Raw genomic sequence first — 26,045 nt, 5'->3', positions numbered from 1 at the left:
ACAGGGAACTTTCTAAGACAATGGGTAGGGTTTAGGTTGACAGGGCAAAGGGGCAGGGCTGCCTTGACAGGCAGGGAAGGGTCTGAAAGGAAGGGAGGAGATCCTTTGAGGGACAGTTCGGTAGCAGGGTACAACTTAGGGAGAACATGGGGGATAACAGAACGTACCACTTTAACAATCAACCTAATAGAACTTAGTAAAATAAACAAGAACCGCAACAGTTTGACTCCATGATTGCTAAATTACTTCATTATTTGCACCTGTTTCCATAGAAATCACAGAGTGCTTCTGGGATGTGAGGCTGTTGAGTACTGCAGCACTCCTGTTTACCAAAGCAAAAGAATATTTTTCTACTACTTTTCTACTTATTTTGACCAAATAGTCCCTAAAGATGTTGCAAAGAAGAGAGGTGTATGTGGCACTTGGAATGCTCTTAATGCATGGGATCATGGAATGGTTTGGGTTGGAAGGGACCTTACAGACCACGTCATTCCAACTCCCTGTGATAGGCACAGACACCTTCCACTGGCCCAGGTTTTTCTAAGGCCCATGCAGCCTGGCCTTGGACACTTCCAGGGATGGGGCAGCCACAGCTTCTCTGGGCAACCTGTGCCAGGGCCTCACCACCCTCACAGGGAAGAATTCCTTCCTACCATCCAATCTAAACCTCCTCTCTGTCAGTGTGAAGTCATTCCCCCTTGTCCTGTCACTCCAGGCCCTTGCCAAGAGTGTCTCTCCATATTTTTTGTAGGTTCCCTTCAGGATAGCTTCAGTAAGGTTATCCTGACTGTGATCCAGGTAATAACAGAGGTTGGACTGAGCTTGTGTTTCATGATCTGGGCAAAATTTTGTGGCTGGATTTCCATCACAGTGCATGGTAGTCCAATCCTGACAATTATTGGGAATTTCCTTTAGTAAGGTTTTGTTTGTGTGTATATATAAGCAGTGCCTTAGGCTACGCCAGTGCTGCAGTTAAGGATGGATGGTGTAACGCTCCACTGATGAGTAAATTGAGTAAACACCTTTTAATCCCAAGCTTCCCAGTCTGTTTTAGGCAGCTCTTCCTTTAGCTGGATTTGGATCAAACGCTCTTCTCCCTAATGTGTTTCACCAGCAATGGCCTGTCCTGAGGGCCAGGTGTACCAGCAGTGTGGGACGCCGTGCAACCAGACGTGCCAGTCCCTGTCCTACCCGGAGGAGGACTGTGAGCAAATGTGCCTGGAGGGGTGCTACTGTCCCCCCGGGCACTACCTGGATGAGCACGAGCAGTGCGTGCCCAAGTCCCAGTGCTCCTGTTACTATGATGGGGAGATCTTCCAGCCAGAGGATGTCTTCTCGGATCATCACTCCATGTGGTAAGTGCACTGCTCGTAACCCTTCCCTACACACCGTCACTCCAGTTTTTGGAGGGCTCGAGTTGTTGACTGGGTGAGTTCCTGTGCATCCCCTGAAACTAGTTAAAGAAAAGGTAAGATTTTGCCTCCAAGAAGCCAAATGGTGAGTTTTGCTGTTGTATCTCTCTCTGGTTAATTTCCAATACCACCTTGCTCAGAATCACTCATTATTAAGCCCTGTCCTATGAACAGTTCCTGCCAGTTTGAAATGGAGCTTAATTACTGACAATAACTACTTTGTGGGCTTTTAAAATGTCACTTTAATGTACTGTGCTATACTTCTTAACTGTTAAAACCTAATTACCTCTTGTCATACATACAAGTATTAAAAAGCATTTCTAATCGTTAAGTTGAGTAGCAGTACACTTGGAGTGGGAATGCAATCGCCGGGCAAGCCCAGTTTTGGGAACAGTGTATTCTTTTCCTTTCTACCACGGAAATCCCAAGTTTCAGGAACTAGGTGGTCCCTTACCTCTTTCCTCAGCAAAGCTGACTATTGTCTTGCTTAGCTTTATCCCCATGCAGCTGCCCTGGATCCAGCAGGACAGGGCAGCTGGGTTTCCATGCCACTGTATCCCATCAACTCCTTCAAGAAAAGTTCGCCTTTAATGTTGGTAGACACAGTGAATGGAGAGCAAGAGCTCAGCCCCACTGAGGTGCAGTTTTGCATTCTGACAAGATCCCTGTTGACTGAAAATCAGCGTGAGTGAAAGCTGAATGCTGTTTCATTAAATATAAGCTCTGTTTGTTTTTTTTAGCTATTGTGAGAATGGATTCATGCACTGCAGTACAAACAGAGCTCCTGGTGCCTTCCTGGCAGATGTTTTTGCTGATGAGAGGCCATCTCCCAGAAGTTAGTATGCCTTAAAATATTATTTTATTTTGATTTGTTTTCTCTTCAGTCTCTTGGTAGTGTAGATTGGAGAAGAAATTCCAGAGGTTGCAACAGCTGTTATATTGTGAGATTTTTTTCTTTTTTTTTTTTTTTTTTTTTTTTTTTTTCAGGATAGAAACAAAAGGGATGTGTGGGAGGGTGCAGGGCTCACTGAATCTCACCTCTCAAAATTATAATTATAATTAGCCACGGCAGTCTCTCTTGAGCCGAAAAGGTTAAAGGATGCCTTGGCAGTGATCTGAGGTCCCCAGTTGCTATTTGAGGATCACAAGACATCAGTAACTCATCAGTTTTATGCCTTCTGCTTCTCACTAGTGGGATGCAAACTCTTTCCTCGTGTAAATGAGGCTTTTAGTGGCCTGAAGGTTAAACTACTGCCAGGTTTCCAGTGTGCCTTCCAGCCAGCAGGAATCTCCGTGAAACCTCCTGGAGACTGACAGCTGCCATGTTTCCTATCAGTGGACAGGTTTATCACACATTTAGCTGAAGGAGAGATGCATGGGAACACTTCTAGCATGTAGCTGGGGTTTGCAGCACTGGAGAAACGCCAGCAGTGCTCTGGGATCTTTTGGGTTTCCTACTGATACATGGATAGCACTTATGGGATTTTCAATGGCACAGGGGGTTTGAGACTGGATGTGTCTCAGAGGGGACAGGACTAGTGGGGCTTTGGCCTAAGAATATCCAGGAGTTGGATTTGGTGATCCTTGTGGGTGCCTTCCATCTCAGGATAACCTATGATCCCTATGGGAACACCAGTAGAGCCAAACACGGTGTCTTCCACGGCACACTGACAAATGCATCTGTACGTGGGGTCTGGAGGAAATTTCTGGTTGATATTTGCCAGTGCATTGGAAACAAAGGGTAATTGTTTGTCTTTGCACCTTCTCAGGTTAAACCACCTTCTAGAGGAAAACACTGTAAATGCCTCTGTAGGTACAGGGCATTGACCTGCTTAATGCTGCTTGCTAGGACACCCATGACAGTGTAGCTGGTTGGGTCACCTGTTCTTAAGGTGAAGCCTTCCAGTGAATATCTCACCAAACTCTTCCCTTAATGCTCCTAAGACATACTTTTCCTGATAATAGGATGTCAAGACTTAGAAAACCTCAGAGAGGCATATTGCTAGTATCACTTGAAATACTATCCTGGAGCTTCTTGGGACATTCTGAACTTTTGTCAGATCCTGCAGTCTCAAAGAGTGTTTATTGAAGCTCAGGGCACTGCTATTTACAGTCACCAAGACTGTATTATATTCAGTGTGGGAAAGGGGTCTAGATACAATAATATAAGATGCTGTTGCTTCTCAGAATATCAGTTTTCTACTAGCTTTGTACAGGGCCTGTACAGGTGTTTGCATAGCCCCAGTGCAGTCTGGAATTGCACTTTTATGTTTAGTGCAGCTTTTTTGCTTCAGTATTAAATACCTGCTTTCATGACAGCCTGAGGTCACTCCAGGGGAAGTAGGGGCTGTTTTCTTTGCCATGTCATGTGTAGTGGTGTTGCTCCAGGCTATATTCTAAATTAATTTTCTAATCAAAGAAATTAATTTTCACATCAAAGATCCGCCTTTTAGAAAAACACTGTGCCAACAAAACTTGAGTTCTAATTGCACTTTTTGTGATCTCATTTTTTTAAAGTAAAAAGGAGCTTGACATGCAGATCCCCCATGGAAAAAATTATCTGTCCTGCCAACAACCCAAGAGCAGAAGGAGTGGAATGTACCAAGACCTGCCAGAACTATGACTTGGAGTGCATCAGCCATGGCTGCATATCTGGATGCCTCTGTCCAAAAGGGATGGTAAGCAGGTTTCAATACAGCAGCGAGAAGCAGGTCCTCTTTGCTTTCTTCCCTTCATTCTCTGCTACCAAGTCTTCTTGCAGCTTGGAAATAAGTGGTTGTGAAGTATTGACTGTCAAGTTGTGGCTGGCTTAAAGAGCGTGTACTAGCACTGAAGATGAACTTCAGCTTGCAAAAATAATTATTAATCAAAATTCCAAAGCCTGCCCTGAAGACCAGTTTACATTTCCTTCAGCACTGCTCCTAAACTCCTCCTCAGTCTTGCTGAACTTTCTCAGCCAGAGACACAGGAGTACACCCATATTCAGGTTGATCATAGGGATGGAGCACCTCTCCTCCAAAAAAAGGTTGAGAGAATTGAGGTTGTTAAGCCTGGCAAAGAGAAAGCTTTGTGGCCTTCTGGTGCCCACAGGAAAGATGGAGAGAGACTCTTGACAAGGTAGTGGAATGACAGGAAAAGGGGGAATGGCTTCCCACTGACAGAGAGCAGGTTTAGATTGGGTGTGAGGTAAAAAGTCTTTATTTGTGAGGGTGGTGAGGCCCTGGCACGGTTGTCCAGAGAAGCTATGGCTGCCCCATCCCTGGCAGTGTTCCAGGCCAGGTTGGATGGGGCTCTGAGAAACCTGGGCTAGTGGAAGGTGTCCCTGCCCATGGCAGGGGGTTGGAGCAAGATGAGCTTTAAGGTCCCTTCCAACCCAACTCATTCCTGATCCAGCCATCCTTCCTGCTGATATTGGTTCCTCCTTGTTAAGTCTCCAGCTGCCTTCCTGTGGGTTGTACCAAACTGAAGGTTCCCTGTGAGAAGGAATGTGGGATATGAAACTTGCCAAGGTGATGCCAGAATGTATCTCGGAGTTGCAGGTGTTGTACTAAGCACACCTTTTTTTTTTTCACTGAAAAGAGGCTTTCTGGGGTCTAGGGTTGTATCCCACAGCAACCCTCAAATTTAGTAAGTTTAAGTGTTTTCTGCCCCCAAATTCCTTCAATTATCTTACTAGAAAAACAGCTCTTCCCAAATTCTCATTATGCAGTAATTTCTAGCAATAATATAAACATATATTTTGAAAGTTGCTACTGTATTTTGCTGATGAACACACATTAATATAAATAGATTCTATTCTAGAATAAAATGCCAGCTCTAGGAAAAAAGCTCAGGCTTGTGAAATGTCTTGGAGGTGAAAAAGAACAGAATCTCAAGTCACCCATACATTTTCACCATGATTTTAAAAACAAGTGTTGTTTCTTTTCACATTTCAGTCTGTAAATGTCTATCCTTTAAGTGAAAAATATTCCTAAATAGTAGCGAGATAAGAAATCTTAAAATCTTCTCTACTTTAAAGTTCCCAGAGCTCCAGGGTGATCAAGCTTTTCTTTGCATTCAGCTGACTTGGTAAAGGAGCTTGAGATTTTTGGTTTCAAAAATGGGACATGGTGATAGTACACTTTGGACATAATTGTAGAAAACAAATTATGATAATTGCTCCACAGGAAAAAAAACCCAACCCCCATAGTAATTAACCTTCAGGTTCGGTACGGTATCTTATATTCTTTTTCAGTGAGTTAAAACAAAGAATTGTTTCATAAAATTGTTGCCAAGAGAGCAGTCTTTGGCCTTTTGGAATTGGAGACTTCACCTGACTTTGCAGTGATGTGAAACACACCCCTGAGTTCAACAAGGTGGTTTGTCAGGTTTTGAATTGAAGAATTAGGCTCACTATTTAAAAGAAAAAAATTCTCTGTCCACTAGATGACAGTATGGTTTAATCTTCACTAAACTCAGCCTGGAATTACTTGTTCTCATTGGCTTCCCTTGTGGCAGAGAATAAAAATCGTGAGCTTTACCCAAGCCATGATGGGAGAAGCCCACATAGAGGTGGTCTTGTAACCACTGCCATGCAAAGTCAGGATCAAGCCCAATCCCCATTCAGGTGTGTCCTGTTTGCCCTGTCTTTAACTCCTGGCTTCACAGGAGCTGTCAGCTCGGTCTCAAAGAGCACTTTCCTCCTCCTCACCCAATGGGATTAGGTTTGGGAGAGCCTTTTTTTCTTATTTCTGTGCTCTGCAATGAGGCTTGTGCTCCCCCACTAGAGAGAAGGATTTGGATGGTGACCAGGATCTCCTTGCCATCCTGTCCTTTTCTAACACAGAGACTCTGGGAGCACAGAGACAAAGCTCATCAAAGTCAAAGTCTGTGTTTTCCAGGCTTGTCCAACAGAGGTGAGCAATAAAGGGGCTGGAAAAAGGAATTACCATTTCACTTGTCAGTCTCCTGTATTGGTGTTCTGTAATCCTGCCTAATTTACAAGCAATCACAGAGGTGAGCTGCTGTTTGCAGGAAGGTCTGTGGGAAGTAACAGATTACTCAACATGTGTTCCTGTAAATATTTCACATATTATCATGCCAGGAGAAATTGTGCCTTCTTACTGAATTGTTTTTTTCTTTTGTGATACAGTAGCATATGAAAGTTATCAATGCTCACAGATAACTTATTAACTTGAAGATAAAACCCAATTTCTTTCAACTTCTTCCAAACTTTCAACTTTCTTTCAAAAATAAGTTTTCTGGTTTGTCTTGACTTAGTATTTTACATTGTTTTGATTTCTAGCAAATAAAAATGTTTAATAGGTCATAAAATAATTCTTCTCTCTTTGATCATCTGGAAGGTGGGAAATTCTCCATACTTGTCACCCTTTTGCACAGCAGAAAAGAGAAATCATAACATATGTGCAGAAGTGTGGGGAAAAATATACTTTCTCAGATTAGTTTACTGCACTTCAGTTTTTCCCATTGGAAAATATTCATAAATATACAAATTGAGTGTTAACCACCTTTCTGGAGGAAGAAAGGAGCAGAACAATCACAGAGCACAAAATCCAGACACTCCAAAAGTAGAAAATTCATTTCTTTATGTTCCCAAAAACAGACAAAAAATTAAGGTTTAAAATTTAAATGAAATATTTCATTGCATTCTGACTGCTGAATTAAAACTATTTCTAAAATTTTGATACATTAGTAGGAAAAAACAAACCTACAAATCCTACACATCTTAACCAAGAAAATTTTGTTTTTCACATTCTAACTATTTTCAACTGAAATTTACCTGACTATTTTGATTTCTCTGTTGTATATTTTTTATTGTGGGCCTATCATATGTTAAAATGTCTTCATGAGGAGATGGGCATGTCAAATAAACATCAGACACATGCAGCTAACATAAGAAAGAGAAGTCAAGTGTAAACCAGCACATTTTGATCTTCTGACATGTTAACTTTTGTTCTCACAGTAAGGGTGAGAGGCTGTTTTAGTTAAAACAAAAATTTAGGGAAGAAATTCTTCCCTGTGAGGATGGTGAGGCCCTGGCACAGGTTGCCCAGAGAAGCTGTGTCTGCCCCATCCCTGAAAGAGTCCAAGGCCAGGCTGGATGGGGCTCTGAGCAACCTGGGCTAGTGGAAGGTCCCTGTTGATGGAACTGGGTGATCTTCAAGGTCCCTTCTTCCCCAAACCAATTTCTTATTCTAAAGCTGATTAGCTATTGGGTTCTAATCTGACCCACTTCCATTATTTAATCCCATGCTTCTTCATACCTTTGGCTGACTTTCCACTGAAATCCACACATGTATCAGGAGGAGCAGAGCAATGTCTGAGCTTCCCTTGACAGAGGGGTGTACTCATCAAATTGTGTTGACCAAGAGAGTTCAAAGTTTAGGTTCATTGAGTTGGATTTCAGGACCATAGGATCTCCTGACTTGGAAGGGGCCCACAAGGATCATCCAGTCCAACTCCTGACCCAGCACAGACACCCCAACAATCCCACCCTGTGCCTGAGAGCATTGTTCAAACACTCCTGGATCTCTGGCAGCCTTGGGGCCGTGACCATTCCCTGGGGAGCCTGTTCAGTGCCTCACCACCCTCTGGGGGAAGAAGTTTCCTAAACTCCAACTTTACCTTTCCTTGACATGGCTCCAGCCATTCACTTAGGTCCTGTCCCTGCTCACACAGATCAGGGCCTGTCCCTCCTCTTCGCCTTGTGAGGAATCTGCAGAACTGCTGTGAGCTCTGACCTCAGTCTCCTCTTCTCCAGCTGGACAGACCAAGTGCCCTCAGCCACTCTTCCTGTAGCTTCCCCTCCAGACCCTTCACCATCTTTGTAGCCTCCTTTGGACATCCTCTAACAGCTTTAGATTCTTATATTGTGGTGCCCAAAATTGCCCCCTGGACTCAAGGTGAGGCTGCACCAGTGCAGGGCAGAGTGGAGCAATCACCTCCTACGAGTGTGGGAAAGGAGAATCTTAAAGGTTCTGAAACTTGTAATATTGTCCTTCCTTTTGCAAGATTTTTCAAGGTTTAGCAATTAATAAGACAGAGCAAGGAAATTACCTACATTTCTGTTTGATCCCCAAGTAATGGGAGAGTTGTTAGTCAACCACTTGTAATCCCATGGATGCAGAGCATCATCCTAAGGGTATTAAATGGTGCAAACAGCTGCTGTTTTCATTACAAATCTCAGTCTTTTCATGTTGTTGCCTCCCCTGTGCTTCTGCCTCCTGCCATCTCAAGCACTCAGGACTGCTAAATCTCCTGTATTAACTGCAGTCCATTGATGGATTGAGAGACTTCCAGAGAAAATCCAGCTGCTTGTGAATAGTGCTCCTGGCCTTGTACTGTAGTACCACATGGTCCTTGTAGTGCAGCATGGCAGCAGGCTGCCAGATGTGCCCCAGATTTTGGATGGGGAGTTAATTGGCCCAGTAGATTGTGTGTTACTGTTAACAAAATCATAATTCATTGAGTTTTGCAGAAAAAAAATGATCATTCTTCTGGTCATAGTCTACTTTGGGCTTTTGTGTCCTGTTTGCTGAATCCCACCCATCCACTCTGTCAATATTCAAGACAAGGTGCTCTTCCCTCTTTGTTGGTGGTTTTATGGCTGCTGCACTGGTTGTGATAAAAATGCTAATACCAGTCTGTACCAGTTTTTAGGGAGCAAGGAGAAGAGGTTCTGATTCTCTTTTTACTAACCAGATGTCTAATCCCTTGTTTTGTATCCAGAGGCAAGCCCTCAGGTGTATTGTGAACTGTGTTGCTGAACACTCTGAAAAAATTTAGAAATGTAGCCACGAATGTGAGGTCATATTCCTGCTTTTTTCCTAAATGCCACCAGGAAGGAGGGAAAGAAGGTATTAAACTCTTCTTTCTGGTCTTCTCTGGACTTTCTCACCATCCTTTGTAAAGGTGAAGGCAGAGCTGCAGCTCCATTATCTAGAAAAGCATTTCTTTGTTTCCATCTTGCTTTTATCAAAGTGATTTTATTTGGCATAATGCAGCTCTCCATAAGCCACAGAGCATGTGGAGCTGCATATGAAGGAAGGGTCTGTGAGTTGTGAAATCTTTTTTGTGAGTTGTTCCATGTGGCAGTTCTAGGGCCCCATAGGAAAAGGCAAAGCTGTTCTTCTTTATTAACCTGGCGTTCAGACTACATTGATCTCATTGCCCCATATTTAATGGTAAAAAAGAAACTATTTTAATGATTTTGCAGAAAGAATTTAAAGTGGGAAGGTGATATTTTGTGACTTTTGAATGAGAAGAAGGGGAAGGGCTCTCCATTTAGGTATTCAATGAAACAAGAGCCAAACCTATCCTGGCTTTGTCAGAACTGCTATTGAGTGAAAAGTCAGCATAGCCAGCTTTGGTTATGTTTGATTCTCTGAAACTGGGGGTCATAAAAATGGAAAGTAGTCACAGAAAAAGAAAACAGAAAATGAATGGAAAAACTAAATAGTCTAAAGTCATTACTTGTTTTTCTTTGGCTGTAGTTTTTTCATTTGTTTTTCTTTTTTCTGCTTTTTTTTTTTTTTTTTTTTTTTTTTTTTTGTTTAAGTGGGACAAATGATTTGTTGTTATACAAAGAGAAACTCAGATTAGAAGGGTGAAAATGAAAATATGGATAGAACATAATGTCCTATTTCCCAGAAACAGGACCTGTTGCAGAGAGAGCAAAACAATACCTCAAGTGGACTGATATTTATCCTGCCTTCCAGGAAATAAATAGGAATTTGAAAGAAAATGAGTGATTACTGCAATTTTCAGATAGAGGGTTGGCTTTGTTAAGGGGCTGTTGTCTGTGACAACAGAACCTGTATTTGCACATGGGTGGGTCAGGCACTGTGGCTTCTGGTTTCCTTGATGTTCCCATTTCCATTTTTAGTCCATCTGGGCCCTTTGTGTGCTTTTCTAGTAGGCCCTTTTCCAGTTTGTTGTGTGTGAGAAGCTATTCGCCTGCTCTCCATACTCAGGTTAACCTGGTTCACTGCATCCTGGACTTTCTCATTGTGCCATTCTTCTGTAATGTCATCTATTCTCCCAGCAGCTTGAGATGGTGGGAGCAAACTGTGGTTTATGTACCTACAGCTCTGTTTATGTTAATGGCTAAAAGTATTATTAGCACTGTACCTTTCTCACCTTGGATAGCCTTCATCCTTTCTTTTATTCCTTTCAACCTTTCTTTTATTTTCCATCCACGCGTTCTGTGCTTGCTCCTGGCTGCTTGCTCGCCCTGCACATGGCCATGTCTCAGCAGCCCCAGGTGGTGACAAACTGTGTGTTCTGCTTAGGTACGACATGAAAACAAGTGTGTTGCTCCTGAGAGGTGCCCGTGCTTCCACAATGGAGGAGAATATTCCAAGGGAGAAACGGTGACTAAGGACTGCAACACCTGGTGAGCCACTGGAAGGATGTTTTTTCTCTTTAGGGGGGTCTACTGTGTTTCTGGTAACACCAAATGTTGTTTGCTTAACAGATCTCTTTTAGAGAAAGCCAGTTTTTGCAGCATATTAATTGCACAGGCAGCACATTCCCTTTGCATGTTGCAGAAAGATCCAAGAAAATTCCATGCAATGTCTAGCAACCTCTACCTCGTGCCCTACAAACAGTTGTGTGTCTGTGCAACTCCTCTGTACGCACTAGATAGTGGATTTTGCAACAGAAGATAACAATTTAGGACCTATATGCTTTGGGGTGGGAGGAATGGAGCCTGGGCTTTGTCACTAAGCTTTGCTGTTGTGTTTCCCTTTTTGTTGGCTGTCTGAGGCCTGTCAAATCATCCCCTTTCAGCCAGAAGGGGTGTGATGCACCAGCTGTAATATGTTAGGAGCTCTTCAGGGAAATGATAAAGAAATAGGAAGAGACAAATATCTTATATCTCAAAAGAGTTCTCTATTGATATATTAAAAAAGATGAAAATAGATGGGAAACTGGTACTTTCTTAGAAGAAAAGAGTGAGTGCTCCATGTCTTTCACCATTATCCTGCTTGGTTGCTAGAAAAGGATTTATGGGTTCAAAGGGGAGTTCTAGGCTGCTCAATTTGCATGGAGGGAAGCCCTCAGCACTTTGGTAAAGTACAGTGGGCCACTTTTGGCTTCTCCTGCACAGCACATTGGCTGCACTGGAGGTGCTTTGTTTCCCATGTGTGTGGTGGGGTTATGGTGGCTCTTTTCCTTCAGAGCTCCAAGAGTCCAGGGTGTAGGACATTCAACCACCAGCACTGTGAAAATCATGGGGTTTTTTTGAACTCAGACTTGAGAATCTGTTATGCATTCTACCCTAAAAGTTCCTACCCAGCTCTGTAGCAACCCCAGGAGCAATGTTTGTCATCCCCTGTATGACTGGCTGGAGTTGGGTCAGAGAATCAGCACCACTGAAGAGTCCAATGCTAGCTTTTTGTTTGGTACACTGCTCTTTGAATAATAGTGATTTCAAGTTTTGCATTTTGTAACTAGTGGCACCACTCGTAACTAGCATGAGTTAGCCTTGGATGAAGGTTTTGTATGGAAATATTAATCTCCCAGTGTTTTGTTTAATTTCTTTCCTTTGCAGCTACATATAATATTGTGAATCCATGTCCTGTAATTAAACCTGGGGAAAAATAGGCTTGAAAGGTAAAAAGATGGAAGAGAAACTGATGTTTTTGTCTAGGTACATATTCTATAATCTGCTTACATTGCAGTTAGGTAAAAGTGACTCAGCTGAAAAACAAGCACCATGAAAATTTTATTGAAACAAGAAGAGTACAGCGTAAAACTCCTCAGTGTTAAGAAGGTTGCAAGATTCCTCACAAAATAACCATAATCAGCCTTTTTATTTTCAATTATTCATATAATCTTTGATCTTAAAGTAATCATAACCATGTTGCTTCATTGTTGTAACTGCCCACAATTCTGGCAATACCATTGTAAATTGTATTTCATCAAATACATAGAATTTCCTTCAATATTAGAGTCGAGGAAATGTTAGAAACCAGGCTTTTTCTCATTGATAAAAAGCTCTTCCTCAAATTCTAGTTGTTTTTTTGTGAATGTGGAAGTAAAATTGGAGATAAGGTCCCTTGAAAAATGTCACTAGGGCTTTTTTGCACAATATGACTTTGAAAAGTTTCCTGATAGTTCTCAGCAAATATCAAGTCAAATGTCATTTAGAAAGTGATATAGGAAATTACTATTGCTTTGAGAATTAATAAGAATTGAGAGTCTGCATTTTGGAGGTCGAGGTCTTCCTTTTCTTTTGTTTTTGCTTTTTGTACTGCTGTTGAAGGAGTTCTCATTCTCACTTGTTCTTAGCCAGATGTGAACACCTGCAAAGGCAATATATGAGCCAGAGGTGTCAGATTTGGCGTTTACATCCAACTTGACATATGGGAGACCCTAATTCATGAACAGCAGAATGTCTCCAAGCCTAAGCCAGTGGCAAACCTTCTGTTATGCAATGTATTGGGAATTCATTGTGGAGCTCAATGAAAATTTTGGAGTCACACTTGTGCAGCAGTGCACTGCAGAAATTTGCTAATCTGAATTTAACCACCCCATGTCCCTTATAATCTGTCCATGCATGCATTTACAAAATCTTGGTCTTGTCTAACTGTTAGCAGAGGAGAGGGGGCAAGAGATTTAATGGTACTGAAGTTTCATTCTTTGAAGAAAATGTCTTGCCCAATATTTATTGTGATGTGAAATGTTACCAAGATTAAATAATGTCTATGCTCAGGTTTAGGCATTATTAGAGAACTCAGTTCAGTGCCCAGTTTTTCCTTCAGATAGCAATTTGCTCTTGGGAAAGTACTTCAAGTTTTTTATCCCTGAATTTTTATGTCTGTAAAGTATGGATAGAATTCTTTCCCTGCCCTCACAGAGCTTGCTTAGAAAACTCCTGGGGCAGTGATGATGGCCATCTGCATTCATGGAGCATGTAGTGGATGAATGTTTTGCCATCCTCCAGCAATATATTGCTTATTAATTATTAAATTATTATTATTAGATGTTGTGTCAAATGGTATTCTAACTCTCCACTGATTTTGAGTTTTATTTTATTTGCTCAGTCTTTTGCTAGTTAGCAAATCAATTTATTTCACTGATCAAAAGCTTGCAGATGTCAAGGGAGAGCTCCCCTTTCATATTTGCAGCTTCGGTAGCAAGGTTGAGCTCCTCCAGGATACTTCTAGAAAAGGGCAAGAGTGGTGGATGCTCTGTTTTGCTGAAAGGGTACGTGGAGCAGAGCAGCATATCCTGAATAAAATTCTAGTATAAAAGTATATTCCAGCAAATTCTAGTATAAAAGAATATTCCAGCAGACTCTGTCCTGTCCTATTTTGTAACAGGGAAATTCAAACCACGCAGAGTCCTACACACAGCTTGTAAGAAACAGGGAAACACATCCCTTATTAATTTAATCTTAATATACTATTTGGATTTATGCACCCACTGCTAACATATGCTGATTTATGTTAATGAGAGAGCCTCTCATCTGGTGGTAGGGAGCTCCTGGAGGCAGAGACTGTGGCACTTTCACTTTGCCTAAAGCACTTTGCATTCTCTTGCTTTTTATTTACATCGAGATAAGGACAACTGTCACTGCCCCCTTTTCTCTCTTACAGTGTGTGCCAGGGGAGGAAGTGGGAGTGCACCAGAAATCTCTGTGATGGCACCTGCACTGCCATTGGTACAGCTCATTACTTGACATTTGATGGATTGAAATACAAGTTTCCAGGAAACTGCCAGTATGTGCTAGCTCAGGTAAGAAGAGCATGTCAAATGCTAAAGCTGCCTGATCATATAAAAACAATTTTACACCAGGTGAGAAGCACAGTGTTTGGATAAATCATGGCTAACTATTTCTAATTACTAAGCCAGATGTATAGTAGAGAAAAATAGAGCTTATTAATGTCTTCAGAGATGTCTTGAGAATTTTAAAGAGTGAATTGTGCTCTATATCAGGCTGTCATGTGTCTAGCTGGCCATCGTGAACCTTATGAGAGCACCTTGGTACAGAGCAGAGCTGTCTGAATCTCATCTCTAAAAGGGAATTCTGGCTATCCATAAATCAATGTTTTCTTCTTTTCCTTTTTGTCCTGTAGTGGTAGCTTGCTGTCTGGCTGAGTGAGACAAGGAATGCTCAGTGAACCTTCCCTAAATGCACCCAGAGCACAGGCTCTGCTCATTCCCTTCAGCATGGTCCCTGTCTTGTTCCATGCACCACCTGCTTGGAGTCCCCTGACAATATCCATTTTCCTCACAGCAAGGAGGAGAGGGGGATAAAGGCAGAGCACACTAAAACCAACTTTTGATTTGTGGAAGCAGCCAGAATTTAGAATTAACTAAGATAACGGCTCATCTACATGCAAATTATCATGTATTTAGAAATGTCTGTGCAAAGAAGAATTTATCTGGAAATTTGGTCTGAAACTAGAGGGATTAGCTGCTGATTGGTAACAGCAATATTCTGCAGTTACAGTGGGACATGTTTCTTGGGTGGGCTACTGAGAGTCCTCATGAGTCACATTCCTCCTTACAGTTCTCCTTAGGGAGGAATGTGTGATCAACCTGCCTCTGCCTAGGTCTTTGAAATATGCTCCCACCTTGATTCCAGCTGGATTATGTTTGAGGAGTGATTGCTTTGCCACTACTGAGAGCTCTGTCTAAAGGTCTTATGGGCAGCAATACTATAGGCTACTACAAAACTACTTAAAATGGAGTTCAGATCTGTTTTCCTTAAATGACAGACACAGAGAGCTCCACACAGGGCCTTTTTCTTAAAAGGTGTGTACTGAAAAAAATGAACACAACCAAAAAATAAAATCTGAAAGGCCAGAGAGAGATGAGTCGTCATGTAAATGTAGTAGGAACTCTCCAAGGATCTCTGAAATATTGGACTTAGAAGAAAATCAATACATTAAACTATCTTTGTATTCAGATGTGCCCTGTGCCTATCATACATTTTTAAATATCACAGATGCTGTAACATGGTGGATTCTCCCTGCCAAAAAATACTCTCCAAATAATGCATGTGTGTGTCACTGGCAGAGTGTGCCTCACTCTTTAAGGGATGAAACACATGAATATCAGTGCTAAGCATAAAATAAATGAACATGGGAACAGTTGCCATGTCAATATATATCCTAGTGACCACAGATTACACAGTGTTGTTTGAGGCTTCTTTTTTCTCTGTGTTTTTCAAGTGCTCTGCATTACTGACTCATTTATTTTCTTATCTGATAGGATTTCTGCAAGGGTGACTCTGGAACATTCCAGATACTCATTTCAAATGAAGGTTGTGGCTTCACTGGAGAAAAGTGCACCAAAAGGGTTATCATTTTATATGAAGGAGGGGAAATAGAGCTGTTCAATGGAAACGTATGTACTCTTTCTTTTCTTTTTCCTTCCTGTTTTTTTTGGGGGAAAACAATTTCAGATTTTTCAGTAAGCTGAGACATGAATGACCTCACACTCAGAGGTTCTTGATCATAAAACGATCAGGTTAGCAGGATTATATTTAACCATTTCGCTTCCAGAGGTATAATGCTTTTTTGGTATTTCTGCTATTTGATATTTCTGCTGTTTCAGTATTCCTGCTATTTCGTGATGCCAATCAGTTTATCTCAGATAATCATAGAATGGTTTGGGTTGAAAGGGACCTGAAGGATTACCCAGTTCTACTCCCCTTCCATGGGCAGTGCACCTTCCACTATCCCAAGTTGCTCAGAGCCCCATCCAACCTGGCCTGGAACACTGCCAGGGATGGGGCAGCCACAGCTTTTTTGGGCAATCTGTGCCAGGGCCTCACCACCATCAAAGGGAAGAATTTCTTCCTAATATCCTGTTCTCTGTCAGTGTGAGGCCATTCCCCGTGTCCCATTCCAGACCCTTGTAAAGAGTCTCTCTCCAGCTCTTTTGTAGCCATTTTAGCTATTGGAAGACTGCAATAAGATCTCCCTGGAACCTTCCCTTCTTCAGGCTGAACAGTTCCCACTTTTTCAGTCTGTTTTCACAACAGAGGTGCTCCAGCCCTCTGATCATCTTGGTGGCCTCCTCTGGACTCATTCCAACAGCTCCACATCTTTCATATATTGGGCATCCCAGACCCTTTCTAAACATGGTTTGTCAAAGCCTGTTTCCAGCAACTTGAAGTGCAAGGAAGGGCTAAGAGATGACTGACCTGTGGCTAGTAATTGGAAAAAAAATGGAAGAATTGACCAAGAATCATTTCCACATCCCATGTCCCTTCCCAGCAGGAAATGAGCTTTCCAGAGGGCAGAGTTCAGCCATTTGCCTTGAGCACTGTACCAATTCTCGCTGCCTGTGAGCTCAGCCATTGCAGGGGTGCCGTGGATTATTGTTTCAGTCACTGCCTTTTCAGAAGTCCTGTGCTCTGATTGCAAGAATGTTCACAGTGAAACGTGAAACCACTCTATATTTGCCTTGTTTTGGGTTAACATACAAAGCTGTACCAGGTTTGGGTTTGGCTGCAAATTGCCACTGGGCTTGGCAGGAACACAAAAACATGACCTTTATTAAAGGTGTCTGTGCAGTGCACCTTGACAGCATAGGATCCATACAAGCTTTTGGGTGCTGCAGGAATGAACGCAAGACATATTGGTTGTCCAATTCTTCATTTCTACTGCTAAAGAATCCCTGGCTTGGCTGAGGGTGAATAGCAGTACAGGGTTCATTCCATCTAGCTGGGCTTTGTCTGAAAGCTTCTTTAGGTGACAGATTTTCAGAAAAGCTGTGATTCCATTTGGATACATAAGAAAGGGCCAGAAGAAAACAGCAGGTGATTTAGGCATCCAGCAGCTCCAGCATCTGAGGGTGTTTGGTTCCTGAGGGATCCTGTCCTTGTAAGACCTAGGTCTGTATTATAGCACTGTCCACATGACCCTGAGTGAATTTTCAGTTGTCTTTTTGGAGAGTTTAAAGCTCAGTGTAATAGTATCTAGAGCAAGTTTGCTTAGAAATAACAACAACTAAAAGAGACATTAAGGAAAACCACCTGATATGTAGACTCCTAGGCAAATTCTTATGCAGTGATGACTTTCTACACTCTTTTTTCCTCAAGAATCCTTAGAAGCAAGCAGAAGAATCAGGTATTCTTTTGGCCATTAAAATGTTTCCAATTAACATTGTTTTAAGATGATATGTTTTGAGAGCAGCTTCTACTGCTGCTGGTAAATGGGGATTTAATTGACATGTTGCAGTTCTGGCTGACATTTAAAACAAAAATGAAATAATTTTTGATTTTCTGAAACTAATCTGCAAGTTTGCAAGGTCAAAAGTTTATGACTTCATGGTTGGGCAAAAAGCCTCCATAACCATAAAAATTCTGTAATTTAGGTCAACCTCCCAGCTCAACTTTGTCCTCTTCTGTGTTTTGGAACCCTCTGAATTTGGAGAGACAAAGACTGTTCTAGAATTTTAAGTGGTCAAGTGATTATACTGTGTAGTAATGTGCTGGTCATAGGTGAAAGTTAAAAAGCTTTCGATACCTAAAATATCTTTTAATATCTTCCCTAAAGACATTGAAGACTTTTTTAGGAAATCCATGGAAGATGTAAACTGTCTTCTCTGGGATAAATGTTTCTGATGATAGCTCAGAGATTAAAAGAATTTAATTACTGTGCTGAGCGTTTACTGAATTGAGCAAGAAAGAATAGTGGGATAAGGAAATATTTTGCCCTCAAAGTAGGAGAGTGGGAAAATGGTTTCTGGGCTCTTCTTTCTCCCTTATATTAATTGCTATTTGTACTGATTAAATGTTTCCATCTGCCTCTTTGAGAACTAAGCAGTTAATGCATTAATATGGTGCTTAAAGTAACAGCCATGCTAGACTTTTCTCTTCAAATGTGTTTAATATTCCTATTAGAGTTACCATTGAAAGGGAATTGTGGTGTGAAAGAGAGCATTTTAAATTAATCTCTTAAATTCTTAGTAGCTGGAGGCAGTGAATTTGCAGCCAGATGGAAAAAGAAAGGGGCACACAGGGGAAAGGAAAGAGATGGAAAAAATGAATAGACACCAAAAGGAATCTCTCTGGATTTTTCCTGTTGGTGTAGTTGGTTGGGAAGAATGTCCTTCCTGACTCCAGAATAAGACTGGTCTATCAGAGGCCACTGATATGGTTCTCCCAGTTCTCATTACACTGGAACCAGAAGGACAGAATTGTTAAGTTTCCTAAAAAGCTGAAATAAAAAAGGCCCGAACCAACATGTAATTAATCAGTGAACCAATGGCCAATACTAAACTGGTGATTAATTGAGTATACCCTGTCTTTATCAGCTCCACTTCATATATTGGCATACCCTGGGACCACATTCAAAGACTTTGGAAATGGGAGGAGATTGAAATGCTGTACTTGTATCCCAAATTCCTGGTTTTCTCTGGAGCATCTGAATAGTGTATGGAAACTCTCTGGAGAACAGCATGATTGGAAGCACCTGTTAACATGTCCCACTGGGAAAATCACCTACCTTAAATAATAATTAGAGATACTGCTGATAGCACAATGTGTTTCTCTCATTCAGGTAAACATCAGGGTACCTCCGAAGGGTGAAAATGATAATTTAGATGTCATCAAGTCTGGCCGTTATTACATCATTTTACTGGGCAAAAGCATCAGTGTGACCTGGGACCTGGCCATGGGAGTCTCCATTATCTTAAAAGGCAATTTCAAAGTAAGTGGTTTTTGCTTCACCTCTTATTCTCACTAAAGAATGCACTTAACCTGTCCACCTGTCCCTGGGGAATGCTTTTTTTTTTTTTTTTTTTTTTTTAATTAATGCAGATTTTCATGGTATATTAGGTACTTGTTCAAAAAATTGAGGGGTTGTTTGATAGTACTGTAGGACTGCCTTATTTTCCTGGTTGTTCAACTGTAAGGGCCAAATCCTGAATAATTGGAAATGAGTTATGACAGAAAGGATGAGTGCTGTGGGGCCTCAGAGTAACCATGAGTGATTTCTTCTGCATTCAACAAGAGCAGCATAAGAGCCAGATTTACTGGTGATGGTGATTGGACAGCGATCTCCAAAAATAAAATGGCATTGTAAGGACACACTCCAAACAGAGCCACTGGGCACTGCTGATTAGATCAGCTGTTCTTTCTGGAGCCCCTGGGGACAGTGTGGTCCTGCTTTCAGCAAAGCAGAGTGGGAATGGGAGCTACACATTCTCTGAGAGAGACTGTGTCTGTCTGAGTGGCCTTGGCCAGGCCATGGGTAATTCAATTTTTGAACCTCATGGCATTAAAACACCAGGCTAAAAAGACTTCTTAACAAAACCCCAAGCTGGTCTACAGTTGTAAGATTAATGTTTTCTGTGTTTCTTTCCCTGCAAGGATAAAGTCTGTGGTCTGTGTGGAAATTTTGATGGAATCCAAAACAATGATTTGACCAGCAGCAGTGAACATCTTGAAGTAGATCCAGTTGACTTTGGGAATTCCTGGAAAGTTAATTCCCGCTGTGCTGATGTTGCAAAGGTGATTGTGAATGAAGTGTGAAAAATAATTAGTGTGGGTTACAGTATCAGTGAAGAGTGGACAAAGAGCTTTGGAAGGATTAAAATAAATAGAAATTAACTCCTTCCCTCATGTTTTTGCCAAATAATATTATTTCTTTAAATCTGGTAAAAGGTCAATTGACTTATGTAAAGCTTCTGGGCTGCCTGGCTTCAGAAGAATGTTAAAATAGCCAATTTATATGGTAGAGACTGTTCCTAGAGTTATCCAGCTCAGATTCTTGACATTCAGCTATCACTGGAAATCTCATTTTAGAGTTTAATCTTAAAAAAAACAGCTGTAATTTTCAGTCAGGGGGAGTTTGAATAAAAATTTTGTTTCTCCCTATTCAAATTTCTATATCCCAAATCTTAGACTGTCCATTATGAACAATGGAATGCACAGGTTAATTTCTTTCTATATGGTTCTCTTTTTTGTTTTTAGTAAAGAGCATTCTGCTTTTATTTTCAGGTTAGAAAGGCTTGAACAGAAAAAGCAGGATACAGGAGAGGATGGGAGAGCTTATTGCTAACCATAATTGCATGTGAATTTTGGGGAGGGTAGCTGCTTTCTGAAAGTGTTATCTATATCCCAGTACTGGAAATTTCTTGGGGTTCTAAGTATATTACACATAAGAGTCTACTTCCTATTTTCCAAATGCAGAGTTTTGAAAGAATGAAATTGAGTAAGAAATTTGTATATAGCTGACAAACAAAGCCCAGAGCATTTCCAAATGAAATGTGTAAGGAAATACCTTGAAAACAACTTGTTTTGACATTTGCAAAACAAAGCATTTCATTCAGCTAATGCTTTTCTTCTCTTGAAAATTTGTCCAAGTGATCGGGCAGGGGGTGGAAAAAGCCTTTTTTAGATCTTTTCTTACAAGATTTGAATTACCAGACAAACACACTGAAGCACTTATTCCTGATCACGTGAAATCTTCTGGGTTAGTTGCTAATAATGTGCAAGTGTGACATAGCCACAATATTACCTTGCTGAACGTCACTTTTTTTCATTTGACTGAAGCGCAATAAAAAGTTACAGTACTGAGGAGTGAGTCCTCAGGGTCAGACTGAGAAGGAGCAGCTTCTCATTTCAGTGTCATAAGCACAGGACAGGACCTGCAGGGTGTTGCTGTGTTAAATTCTGTGTCAATACTAGTGCTTCTTAGATAAATTAAGTGGGAGGAGGGAAGATTACTGAGCTATTTTTATTCAGCATCAGCCTTGGATATTGTCTGCTGAAATCTGATCATATTTTTAAGTCTCGTGGACCTTCTGAGGAGTTGTGGATGATCATTTGTCAGGTTGGGTGTTTGGTGCAGTGGGTCTTCCTGTCATCTAAATCTGAGTTAAAACTTCAGGGTACAAGTAAGAGCTGGAGAAAATCAAGGAGGTGATCAGCTCTGCTGCAGCAGGATCTGTGTGTATTGTGCAACAGGTTGAAACTTTACTCAAAGAAACAATTTCCTTTGCTAGTGAGTCTCTTACTTCAATTTGAAGAGTCCCAAGGTCCTGAAGACAAGGCTAATGCTATCTCTGCTTGTCTCTTACAATATTAAGCCCAGCTTGGAACAGACCTTGATGTCTCCACTGTGTGGTGGAAATATAGTGAAGCAGATGATGGTAGAATCATCGTGCAGCATTTTGTCTGGAAGTGTCTTTGAAGAATGCACAAAATTGGTGAGTATTGGGTCACGTGTTTCACATTCTTCAATCCTGCATGATCTATGCTGGCATTGATTACAGATGAGGAAAAAAGTGTGGTTGTGCTGGACAGCATATAGGACTGGGTGAAGGCTGGCTGGTGTTCTCATCTCTCACCTTGTCCTGTAGTGCAGGCTTTGTGGGAAAATGCACCTTTATGGGAAAACACACCTATTAAGCTATGAAGTAACTTCTTCCCAAGGGAAATTTTACTGTACAATCCAGGGACTGCACATGAAGTGAAGCCTAAGGGTTGAGCTTTGAGGGAAGGGGGAGTTGAGCCAATGCAATGCCTTTCAGGCTATGTTATACCCAAGCTCCTGCATGAGAGGGATGGGGACAAGGCTTAAAAATATTAAGAGATTGGAAACTGCAGTCCTTGCTGACATCAGCAGAAAGATTTGCCCTTATTTATGTGGCGCCTTGACCCTTGGCAAGCAGAGCAGCCAAACCATCTGAAGGTTAACAATGTGTACAGGAATGAGATGAAGGACTCAGAGTGTCCTTTGCCCTTCTGTCCTGTAGGTGAATCCAGAGCCCTACATTGACATTTGCCTGTATGACACCTGTGCTTGTGAGTCTGTTGGGGACTGTGCGTGTTTCTGTGACGCCGTCGCGGCCTACGCGCACGCCTGCGCGCAGAAAGGGGTGGCTGTTCACTGGAGGTCACCGACTCTGTGCCGTAAGTACAGAAAACACGAGGCAGAACCGGGTGCAAACGTGCAAGGGCTTGGCTCAGACTGGTCAGATTTAGCTCTGCTCCCGCTGACATCCAGAGAATTTCACGTTAATGGGGCTGGGATAACAGCGCTCTCTGACACTCCCATCCCCTGTTCTGCTTCTGGCAAACCTGTTCCATCAATTAGGGGATGTAGTAGCCCGTGGTACAAAATCTAGAGAAAGAAATAGTTTCAGTAATATATATGTACATATGCATTAATTGAAGTTTACAGTTTGGGGTTGTGTTGCACTTGCTATTATCAAACCTAAGAATTTCTGGTCTAAAGCAAGTATTTAATTGTGTGAAAAAAGATGTGAGTGTGAAAAGGTGGTCTGCCCTGATTGTAGTCAAATGATAATGTAGTAAAATAATCTTTATTTAAAAGTGGAAATATTTATTTTTCTAGATATATGTGGTCCCCTTTGTACAATGTTTGGTACCATAGTTCTGAGAGGCATGGTGTATATACACTCTGCTTTGACTTTTTTTTTTTTTTTTTTTTTTTTGCCTCTGATTCTGTCCCTGCATAGCACAAAGCTGTGAGGACCTGAATAAACAGGAATTAGATTATCAGTGTGAATGGAGATATAACAGCTGTGGACCTGCTTGTCCTGTCACATGCCAACACCCCCAGGCTTTGGAGTGTCCTCTGCAGTGTGTGGAAGGATGTCACGTGCACTGTCCTGCAGGTAAGTCCATATTTTGATTTATTTAAACAGCTTTTCTTCTTCTTAACAGGTTCACTGATGTGTTTTCACCACAATTCCTTACTGCCTGAGGAGGGAGGTGGTTGGGCATCTCAGTTTGGGTGTGTGAAATGGACAGTGTGTGGAGGGCATGAAATGGTGCCCAGAAGAAGAGTATGAACCCCTGCCAGCAAGGATGAGAGAGGATGGGATCAGCTTGATGAGACTGGAGGATTAGGGGCTGTGTGGGAACAGAGATTGTTGACTCTGTGATTAGAGTATGAATTTGTGCTGGAAATTGATGAAATGCTGTGCTTCAGAGCAGCTACAGCAGTGAAACCCATTGTCTTCACCTGCTTATTACCTCCAAGATGCTCCTGAGAGTGCCCAGCTGGCATCCTCCCATGAGCATGAGCTTCCAGCTTAACTATTCCAACAACTGCCTTGTAGAAAAGGGAAAGGAAAAAATACAGGAAATATGGGACAGGGAGAAGAAAAAGAAGAAGGGAAGCAATAAGGTATTTTAAGATCCTGAGTAGCTATTCTGGGCCCTGGTATTTCTGATCAGAGCAAGGTAGAGGATAAGAGGAGAAATAAATAATATACATGTAAAATGGTAAATGCCATTTTCCCCTGATGTTACCGATACCCTGACATCTTCTATGCTTTGTTCTAAAGATATATTTACCTTCTGTGTGGTGCTGGCTCTTGCAAGTATATACTGGGTTAGGTGCTTTCAATATCTAAATAAAAGCCATTATGAAGGAAGGAGGTCCTTCTCTGTGTCAAATTGGCAGTGGCCACAACACCAAGCAGAGTATTCAGGAGGTTTGAGCCCACCTCAGAAGCACTGTTTTGTTTTTAACCTCATGGTTAGTTTTACAGTTCATGACAACTGGCATCTTTACACTGCTCTGCTGTTTTGAAACAGGGAAAATCCTTGATGAGCTGTCCTTGGATTGTGTCAGTCCAGAAGACTGTCCTGTGTGTGCAGTTGGAGGTGACAGGATCCCACATGGAAGGAGAGTAGTTTTGAACAGAGATGATCCACAGCACTGTCAATCTTGGTATGATGGGGTTGTGCAGGGAACAAGCATCCCTCTTGTGTAGGATGAAGAGTCAGGGATGAAGTACACGCTCGTGAATAAGTTTATGGATGTAACTTTAAATATATCACTCAAAAAGAAGCTTGGAAACCATCTTTTATGTCAGTACCCCTTCACAGAGAACCCAGAGCTGAAGTTTTTCAATGACGGCAATAGGGATTATAGGACGTCAACTGAATTGAAGCAAGTGAAATCTATAAATTCCTTTCAACAAAAGGCCTTTTCCCATGTGTTGGTGGCCCTACTGGCTTCAGATATTCCACTTCTTTTTGTGCAATGTGTGATTCAACATCAATAAAGCTGTCAGACTCCTTCCTTCTGCCAGCACTAAAAAATTTCTGTGTGTAGTGCAAGGTCTGAATGTGCACTCAGTCTAGAACTTGCTGAGATTATTAGCAGTTGGAGTTGAGTCCCATTACTGGAAAACCAATTTCCATGAGATATTCAGGTGATACCCGTGGTCTGATCCTGCATACAGGCATTTCCAAATAGGATTAAATGAATGGCAGGGAACGTGGCGCTGTGCACTGTGCAGGATGAGGGCCTTCTGCTGCAATGCAGCAGAGACTGTTTGCATTTTGTTTAATGCCCTGTGGAATATTATGAAAATGTGTCATTCTCTGGATGTCTGGACCATGGATGGATATTTTCACTAGTGACTTATAATGCTGTGAATAAAAGAGAATTTTCCAACTTGTAAATTGATCAGACTTAATGGAAACTGAGTTGTAAAACTGCAGCAGCTATTAGCACAGACCAACACCTTAGCTCCAAGTGCTCTGAACCTCACAGAAGCTCAGAATAGGTAAAAACTTACAATTCCTGGTCTCTAGCCAGGGCTGGTGTGCAGCTGAGCTATAAACCCAGAGCATGAGACTGTTAGGCTGATCAATTAAATACATACTTTTAAACAATATACGTGAAAAGCCCTGAATTCCATCAAAAGGTCAAAAAAGAGTCTTCTTAAATGAGTCTCTGTTCTCTAATTTTTGTAATTCTTAATAATAATTTATCTTAAATGTTGATACACTGGCTGCTGCTCAGAAAAAATTTCAGAACATTAGGAAAACTTACCTCACTAGGGAAACATCCTTTTGCATAGCTGTCACCTAATTTAGATGCCTACACCATCTGTACAAACAATAGAAAATATTGCACAAAAATGAATTTCATAGCAAACATCCAAAGGAAATTGGAAACTAGAAGAGTCTTGTTCATATTAGGATTAGAATAATAAATCTTCTGTTGCTGTATGTTAATGCCAAAAGTAGCTGTGCATTCTGCAATTAGGAAGACACTAAAATGACCTTGAAAAGAGCATAACACTTCTATTAAGAGAACTTAAATGAAGGTGCCAAATGTAAAGTGAAGTATTTTCCTGGAAAATGCCACCTTCTTCCAGTATTGACTCATGTAGTTTGTGCATCCTGGGTTTTCTCTGGCACTGCAAACAAGCATTTTTTGGTGGTTGCTCTTTTGTAACCTTTTCCTACTCTGTTCCTTGGACTGTCCAGTAAGACAAGGAGAATATATGGACTGGTTCTGTTCCACCCTGTGCCTGAGTGCAGGCATGTTCTTGCAAAAAATTTTGGGCACAACATTTTTAGCAGGGCCAGGTGGGGCAGAACGAGGGGTGGTGGTTTTAAGCTGAAGGATATTCAATTTATATGAGATATAAGGAAGAAGTTACCAAAGGAGTAGGTAAAACACTGTTACAGGTTGCCCAGAGAGGTGGTGGGTGTCCCATCCCTGGAAATATTTAAGGTCAGGCTGGACATGGCTTTAAGCAACATGATCTAGTTGAAGATGTTCCTGCTCATTGCAGGAGAGTTGGAAAGGACTTTAAGGATTTCTTTGAGCCCAAACCCTTCTGTGATTCTAGGAAGTAAAGAGAAACATGCAGCCAGGAATTAGAAGGGCA

General features: G+C 41.5%; 1 protein-coding gene across 1 annotated transcript in view; it reads left to right on the top strand.

The window, feature by feature from the left end:
• Positions 1–26,045, top strand: part of VWF (von Willebrand factor) — a 119,967-nt gene that overhangs the window by 38,656 nt on the left and 55,266 nt on the right. Inside the window, exons 16-27 of the mRNA XM_053978117.1 lie at positions 1,115–1,355; positions 2,153–2,247; positions 3,930–4,090; positions 10,703–10,806; positions 14,015–14,153; positions 15,636–15,770; positions 18,935–19,084; positions 19,747–19,887; positions 21,468–21,587; positions 22,137–22,293; positions 22,863–23,021; positions 23,950–24,085. Coding sequence (XP_053834092.1) covers positions 1,115–1,355; positions 2,153–2,247; positions 3,930–4,090; positions 10,703–10,806; positions 14,015–14,153; positions 15,636–15,770; positions 18,935–19,084; positions 19,747–19,887; positions 21,468–21,587; positions 22,137–22,293; positions 22,863–23,021; positions 23,950–24,085 — 1,738 coding nt within the window. The remainder of the gene's footprint in view (positions 1–1,114; positions 1,356–2,152; positions 2,248–3,929; positions 4,091–10,702; positions 10,807–14,014; positions 14,154–15,635; positions 15,771–18,934; positions 19,085–19,746; positions 19,888–21,467; positions 21,588–22,136; positions 22,294–22,862; positions 23,022–23,949; positions 24,086–26,045) is intronic.

This window comes from Vidua macroura, chromosome 5, assembly GCF_024509145.1.
Source record: "Vidua macroura isolate BioBank_ID:100142 chromosome 5, ASM2450914v1, whole genome shotgun sequence".
In the NCBI taxonomy this organism is placed as follows: Eukaryota; Metazoa; Chordata; class Aves; order Passeriformes; family Viduidae; genus Vidua; species Vidua macroura.
This window is presented reverse-complemented; position numbering and strand designations above follow the sequence as displayed.